General features: G+C 43.6%; 1 protein-coding gene across 1 annotated transcript; it reads right to left on the reverse strand.

Annotated features, from left to right (window-relative positions):
• Nucleotides 1-381: 381 nt before the first annotated feature.
• On the reverse strand, nucleotides 382-4,330 carry AVPR1A (arginine vasopressin receptor 1A). Its single transcript, XM_059936400.1, has 2 exons — nucleotides 3,152-4,330; nucleotides 382-861 (listed from the first exon to the last, which is right to left on the reverse strand). The coding sequence occupies exons 1-2, from the start codon at nucleotides 4,125-4,127 to the stop codon at nucleotides 575-577; spliced, it is 1,263 nt and encodes a 420-aa protein (XP_059792383.1). The 5' UTR covers nucleotides 4,128-4,330; the 3' UTR covers nucleotides 382-574.
• Between the last annotated feature and the right edge of the window lie 3,795 nt (nucleotides 4,331-8,125).

The following is an 8,125-nucleotide window of genomic DNA, read 5'->3' on the forward strand; positions in this document are numbered from 1 at the left end:
AAGGAGGGAACTGCCAGTTTTAAAGTTTCTGTTTTGAAATGGAGGTGATTTATAGCTTCTAACAGAACTTTCCTCTTTCCACTCTGCAACAGGCACCCCCTACTCAATATGCCTCATTTTCTGATACATAAATTGATTTTACTGGACAGAAACATAATTTCTCTGAAGTCTCTTCTAATTTCTTTCAAACCCTAAGGCTGATGCTGAGCTTACTTTGTTCAGAAATAATACCCCTACATTATATGACTTCTAAACCAACCAAACCTTAGTTATGTCAGAAATAAAAAGAAAAGAAACCCACAGCAAAACATAAAGCCATGTGGTTATGATTTTTCCTTTAGAAATATGACTTATGTTATTTCTGGGAATTAGGTCTGCAGATTTTAGTGTAGCATGTTTTTATTAAAATTCCGTATAAAACAATTCATAGCTTTTGCATGTAGCAATGTGAAAATGCAACTAGAAACACAGTCTTGTACTCAACAGATCAATTTATCTTATATTTGTTCTAGTAATTTCTAGTTGGATTCGGTCAGTGGGCTGAAAAGTCCATTACAGGAGTCAGGCTGCATGCTCAGGATGAAACAGGAATGAATTGGATGGACTTGGAAGATTTAGCTGAGTCCTTCCACGCGCCGGTCCTATATGTGGGGCTTCGGTTGTTAGTGAAGGAAGTCTGTTTTCGGTTCGTACTGTCAGAATCTTCTTTGTTGAATGTTTGCTTCATGTTTTGGCAGCATGGGAAGCTTTGGATACAGTCTTGCAGGAGATGGCCACTAAAAAACATGTATATCCAGGGATTGCAGCAACTATTCAAGGAAGCCAGTAATGCAGTGATGGTGGTGGCCGGGTTTTCCGACTCTGTATGGGAAACATAAGGGCAGAGCATTTAACTAGTCAAATGCAAGTGACAGCACTGGATAAACTCATTTTTCTGTTGGTTCATGAAAGCTGGAAAATGTTATGGGTCAATATAGAAAATAAAGTATTTTGTTTATCAGTCAGGTCAATGGTTGGTGAATGGAAATTGCTTGGTTGTAAAATATTTTTGTAATTAATATTTTAATTGAAATTAATTAAATTGAAATTAATTCAGGTATTTTAAACCACTATTAAAATATTTAAGTAGAATGAGTGGGACTTTCAAGAGGTTAAGAATATTAAATAACTTAATAAAGTTTGGAATCCTTTGTGTTAGCACTAGCGTGTGCTAATGAACACAGCACTTAGAGAATGGCTTCCATTTCAGTGAAATTTCTAGAGGCTATAGCCACATATACCAAATTATATCTATCCTGATAACTCAGGCAAAAGTATGACATTATGGACCATGTTTAGTTGTTTTAAATTTTTTAATATTAAACATATTCTTGTAATAAGAAATCTATACCGAAGGGGATAGTTGAAATAGGTCCCTGAAAGATACACTATTTAGTTGTTTCCTTTGGTTAATTAGAAGCTTCGTTTGATTTTAAAAGAAAACCATCTTTGATTGTGGCTTGAACAATTAAATTATATTATGAAGAACAGATAAATTAAGAAATTCTAACAGTCCTTTGAACTATTTTTTGTGTATTTGCACTGGTAAACTACATAAATATAACCTTTCACCATAGAACTATTGCACTGAGAATATACCTTTTCTAAAGATAAGAATAATAGGCAAGCACTGATTTTCCCTTATTAATTATGAGCTTGGGTCTTCTCACTCTTGTTGTGCCAGAATAAATTACAGGTTAGTTAATCAAACTTTGTGCTAAGATGCTACTCTTAAAGGTGATCAGCATCCGTGACTAAGACTGTATTCAAAAAGAATGGAAATCATCGACATACCTGTGCACAAGTGAAGAATTTTTTAGTAATTATGTCTGAATCCTGTTAAAGCAACAAATAGGCTGAATTTTTTATTTGATTGGCAATACTTAAGAGGCTGCCAAGATCAAACAAGACAGGAAATATAGCATTTATGTTGTATTTTTCATCATCAGTGCTATTATAGCCATGACTTTTATTTGTTTGAATTAAATTCACTCTCAAGTGTTTAATTTGTACATACAACTTTCAAAGTATATCACAAATACTCCCTAGCCCAATCCCAAATAACAAAAGGAGACACTTCTTCCCAGATACCTATTTCCCAATTACAGTTGTTGTCAGTAACATTTCTGTAATATATTTGATGTGAAAAAAAATTTTTTTTTCCTTATCAAAGGAAATTTTTTTTCAAGATACAATATTAAATAATGCTTTTGGGGGTACGTTCTTATGAAGCTGGTTTTCCTAGTTTGTGAAGGAATTAAAATCAAATGAGCTAGTAGGTGCGGAGGACATTCTCAGAAAACTACAAGAGTTGTGTGGAGAGATGTACAGCTGTGTGGTCAAGTTAGTGCTGAAAGACTAATGAATCAGTCTAACAAATTTAGAGTTTATCAATAATCCTGCTTTGAAACACTGGGGAGAAAAAAGTGTTAAAGTAATTGTAGGAAAAAATCAAAACATTATGATAAGAAATGGAACACTAGCTAAAATGCCAAATTAAAATTACTGACTTAAGAATCTTTCTTCAACACATTTAATCTTCATACCCCCAGGACTTAGCATAAAATCTGGTACATAATATGCATAATTATATTTATTGACTGGATGAAGAATAAATAAAACTGTTTTCAAATGAAAAATACGTCCATTTTACCCTTACTTTGGAGCATTTCTACAAAAATTTTACATTGCGATACTTTTCACAAACTAGCAAAAAGCAGTTGTGACAGTATACATATTTCTCGGAATCCAACAGACTTGAAAGCAGGGTATTAACACAGCGATTAGTGCTTTGGCAAAAAGTCATTATTCTGTTCTGTAATTGCGCGGCTGACTCTAGAGCACAGTTTTCTGGATTTGTGGTCTTAGGAGCTCGTTGCAAATGCAGATTCCTGGGCCCCATTCCAGATCTACTGAATCAAAACGTCTGGGGTGGGGACCCCACGACTTTGGCCTTTAACAGTTCCGCTCAAGATGTGATTCTCATGCACGAAGTTTAAAAACTATTGCCCTGGAGGATATTATGAAAAGAAACTCTCTCCCTTCCCTCCCCCCCCCCCTCCAAGCACACAGACCCCATCTGTGCACCTTACTCCATCGTCCCGAGACCTACCGACCCAGGGGAAATTCTTATCCCAGACAGACCACATCTGGATGATGAAGAAGGGCGCCCAGCAAACGATGTAAGCCGTCACGATCACGAAGGTCATCTTCACCGTGCGGATCTTGGCGCGGGAAATTGTCTTCACGCTGCTGACACACGGCGCGAGCAGGAGCCCCTGGTGGAAGGCGCCACCTGCGCCCTCCGCGCGGGCGCCCTCGCCCTGGCGCACCGCAGTCTTTCCGCGGACGTTGCGCCAGATGTGGTAGCAGATGAAGCCGTAGCAGGTGCCCAGGCTGACCACGGGCGCCACGAAGATGCTGCCGGTCATCCAGGTCACGTAGGCGGGGAGACCCCAGGGCTGGATGAAGTTGGCCCAGCAGTCGTAGGCCTTGGTGACGTTGCTCACTTCGACCACGGAGAAGACGAAGTACTGTGGAGTGCTCAGCACGAAGCTCAGCACCCAGGCGGCGGCGATCATGAGGCGCGAGCGGCGCGCCGGCTGCTGCAGCGTCTTCAGCGGGTGGCACACGGCGATGTAGCGGTCGGCGGTCATGACCACCAGCATGTACGCCGATGCGAACATGGCGAACACCTGCAGGTGCTTCACCACGCGGCAGAGCCCGTCGGGTCCGCGGAAACGGTAGGTGATGTCCCAGCACAGCTGAGGCAGCACCTGGAAGAGAGCGACGGCCAGGTCGGCCAGGCTGAGGTGGCGGATGAAGAGGTGCATGCGGGACGCCTTGCGAGACGTGCGGTGCAGCGCCAGCAGCACACTGCCGTTACCCAGCACGGCCACCACGAAAATCACGGCCAGCACGGCGATCTCCAGCTTGGCCAGCTCCTCGTTGCGCTCGTCCGCCAGCGGGCTGTCGTCTTTCCCGAGCGCCTCCGCTTCCCCGCTGGTGTTGGCACCGCTGGCGGCCAGAGGCCACCATGGGCTGGAGTTGCCCGCGGGCCCCGCGCCGGGGCTCCCGGAGAAACTCATGCTGTCCGTGCAGCGCCTCCTCGGCCTCGGCGGAGGCCCGCTCCCTTCCCGCCTGCTCGCGCGGTGCGCTCCCTCCCTGCAGCGCTCACCGCGAGCCGGGCTCTGCTCGCTCTCTCGCGGGCGTCTCCGGGCGCAGCGTGTCCCACCAGCCAACTCAGCCGCTCTCGGTCGAATTGCCCGCCCCTTTGCCTGCGCTGCCCTGTCTCAACTCGGGCGAAGCTGGGGAGGTGCGCTCCGAGTCTCTGAAAGCACTGGGCTCCAAACTCAAATTATTGATGTGGAGTTTGTTTCCCCAGATCGCGCTCCCTCTCGCCCCAGTGGTTGGAGACTGCTCGGTGCCTACACTCGCTGCCTCCCTTCCCTCTCCCCTGGGGGTTTTCTTTTTTCCCCCCTCCCTACGTTGGTGATTTGTCCTCTTCGCATCGCTGCTGCAGGGGTGGGGCTGGGAACTCGCGGATTACTTGGCGTAATAGGGGGTTGACCGTGGCGCTTTCCCTCTCTTCTCTTCTAAAAAAAAACCTTGGAGATCTGGACGTGTCATGCCTTTTCAGGGTTTACCATCATTTCCTCTAGCCTCCCTCAAGGGTCACCTTAACCCCCGCATTTGACTTCAACAGACGCTGTCAACGTGATACCCAGAAATCCCGAGTCCACCGCCCGCGCGGGTGCTCTTGATGCTGAACTTGGCGCGTGTGCCCACCTGCTTCAGCTTGGGTGTCTCCCTCCGCAGCGAGTCCGCCCATCCCGGGGAAGCCAGTCTAATTTTATTCTCAGGGCAACTTGGCTACGGGAATTTCGTCTCACACCAACCCCGCTCCTCTCCACCCTCCTCTGTAGGGTAACAACTGGGTGACTTAAAGGGCGCTCTCTTCCCGGTAACTTTGATGCCTGCTGTTTGTTACCCTGCCCGCGTTCGCGGACCGGAAGGACGCGCTCGCAGTCCCAGCGGCTGCTTGTACAGTGCACTTATCTACAGCGGGGAAAAGGAACGTCTCCTGGTTTTCCAGTTTCCCCCGGGGCTGGGAGCGTGTTGGGGGGTGGGTGGGACTTAAGGAGTTTTCTCTAAACTTGATTCCTGGGGTTTTCTCCGGGAAAAGCCTGATTCCCACAGCTGGGATGGGCGGGATTTGGGCCACAGTAGTCCGTGGGGACTTCGTCTGGTTACTACTGAATCGTGGGGACATCTCCTCGCCCAGGCAGCGCTGTCCAGGACACCGGAGCGAAAAGCCGCCAGGCTCCTTGTGCTGGTGGGTGAGAAGGAGGCAACCTCCAGGCAGAAAAGAGACTCTGAAGCAAAGAGAGAAAAGACCACCTACCTATTAATTAGTTACTCTGGACAGCTGGAGCCCAGCTGCGGGGCACGAGACGGGCAGGATTACTAACTCTCTCTACCTTAGCTCTGCCTTTAAACTTTGGTGAAGATACGCTTGGAAGGACGGCAAGGGGGAGCGGTTTTCAGGCTATTTCACAAAAGAAGAAAAAAGGAAAAACACTTTATAAGGTTATCTACTCTGTAGATACACGAGCATGACTTTTTGGTCAGAACATTTGTATATTGTGGCCATGGTATAAATTTGATTGTCTGAGAAGAATATCTATGAAATGTAGGCAAAGAAACCAAAAGATTTTCTGAGATGCAGTTCTCAGTGATAATTCCACTTTGCTTCCCAGTTCATGCACGCTGAGTCCCAAGGCTGTCACACTAAGAGTGCTGGACTCGACCCTGGGAGTCCTTCATTGTGACTGCATAAGCCTCGGTTTATACATCTTTAAAAAGGGAATGAAAGTACCCGCCTTACCTACTTCTGAGGTTACTTTGAGGATCAAGTAAGACAATGTTCTATTTGGGGAAATGCTCTCAAAACTACAAGGTGTGTGGCGTTGTCTCACTTTCTCCAAGATATCTAGGAGGCAAAAGATTTGAAAAGTTCAGAGACGTCAAAAAGTAAAATATTTCCAGACCACCTGTCTGGAAAAATCCTTCAAGCAATTAGGTAATAGTCACTGACTCGGAGAGGTGACCTTCTTTGGAGTCACAAATTACATTATTAATGTTGCATATGAAAAATAATGTTGTCTGACCCTAGTGTCCCAGAGTATTGCAAAAGTGGTCCATTGGCCAGAACCTGGCGATTTTATTGCCCTTGGCCCTACACCTTTGAGCTTTGAGGTTTCCTGAAGGGAAGGAATCTACAGTACAGGGTTACCAAAGTTCCTTTGCGTGTTCTTATTCCAGACAGATGGTGTGGTAGCCTCTCAGGAAATCATTCATCTGTGTCAGGCCCTCTGATCCAATAATAAAACTATATCCAAGTTATAAAAATAACTTGTTAGGTTACATTGGTGGACACAATTGGAAGATATTCTTCTTCAGTGAACAATAGTACTAATTACTTGTGTGTATTATATATATACACATATATATGATACATATGTGTATATATATAATACACACATATATATGATACATATGTGTGTGTGTGTGTGTGTGTGTGTGTATATATATATATATATATATATATATATATATATATATGAAAAAATGTTCAAGGCAGATTCCACAACCCGGTCCCTCTTTTAAACTATGGAGTTTTTAAAATGTGTTTGTCTTGGTTTTACTGGTTCTCTATTCAAAGGAAACCAGGACCACTGAAATACTGACTCACTATTCATGTATCTGCTATGAAAATTACTCAGTGGAGGGTAAAGGAATTGTGGTCCTAAAATGTGAAAAGAACATAGTCAGTATTTTCTGTGGCATCTTGTGCTTTGTCTTAGAGCAATTTGTATTTGCTCTGTACTTCTTGTATTAAGACTTACTACTTTCCCCATCTTATTCTCAGTGGATTTCAGTTAACATATTTTGGGGGTGAAATGATGAAAAGAAAAAAATGGAAGCTGTGCATACTTGTCCTGGAGTTACCTTTCTCTGTCAGTCTTCCTTCTTCCAGTTTGCAATTCCATATATTTAAGAAGTATTTCAGTTAATGAAAACAGGCACCCCTTTCCCTTACTACAATAGCTGTGTGACTTTATTTTAATCTTTGAGCTTCAAATTCTTCATCTGTAAAATCTTGGTGATAAAACATAATGCAGTGACTGCAAGGATTACTTAAGTTGTCATTTAAGTTTCTGGCATTTCATGGGTATTCAAAACATTAATTCTCCCTTTTCCCCCCAAATATGTAAATATCTTCCATATTACTTGTTATTTTGCTGATAAGATTTTTCCTTCCAATTAAAGCAGCATTTCCCTACCTCCCTTCTGTGCAATAGAAAATAATGATAGGTTTTCTGTGAGAAAAGAGTTCCACAGTTGAATACACTGGGGGAAGTTTTGTATTTACATCTTATTCTCTCCTAGAGATTCATACATAAAAAACCACTGAGAAACCTACTTAACTGTGTTTATCAGTGTTTCCCAAAGCTATTTGGCCATGGAAAACACCCGTCCTTTTACTTTCCCCATGGAATAGTGATGAACATGTCACAGGACAATGGATACAGTTTGAAGAACACTGAGTAAATGTACTTGGAGTTCCAGAAGTCTGGGGAACTACCACCAGATTTAGTCAAATCAGGAAGTCCAGGGGCAGAGATGCCCAATGTCAATGGGTTACATTTAGTTTATCATATTACCTTATGTACTGCTTTATAGCTGCAATGCATATGTTCTTCTTCCTTTCCTTAAACTTTCAGTTTACTTCCTTGTCTTAGTGAGAAAAGGGAAGAAATTGGGTATCTGTAGGAGCATTCATTTTACTTCCATAGCCCACAATGACTCTTTCCCCTTCAATTACAAATTAATGACACTCTAGTCACAGGGCTGTAGTGTGGTATTCATACCATTACTTCTAGCAAATCAACAAATATTTGTTGCACATCACTCTGCTAGGTCTTGAGCTGGATACCAAGAAGTGTGTAATGGTCACTAACATTTAGTAAACACTTTGGGCCAGGCACTCTCACAAGTGCTTTACTTCATTTAATTCTCCCAA

Source organism: Balaenoptera ricei, chromosome 10 (genome assembly GCF_028023285.1).
Source record: "Balaenoptera ricei isolate mBalRic1 chromosome 10, mBalRic1.hap2, whole genome shotgun sequence".
NCBI classification, from domain to species: Eukaryota; Metazoa; Chordata; class Mammalia; order Artiodactyla; family Balaenopteridae; genus Balaenoptera; species Balaenoptera ricei.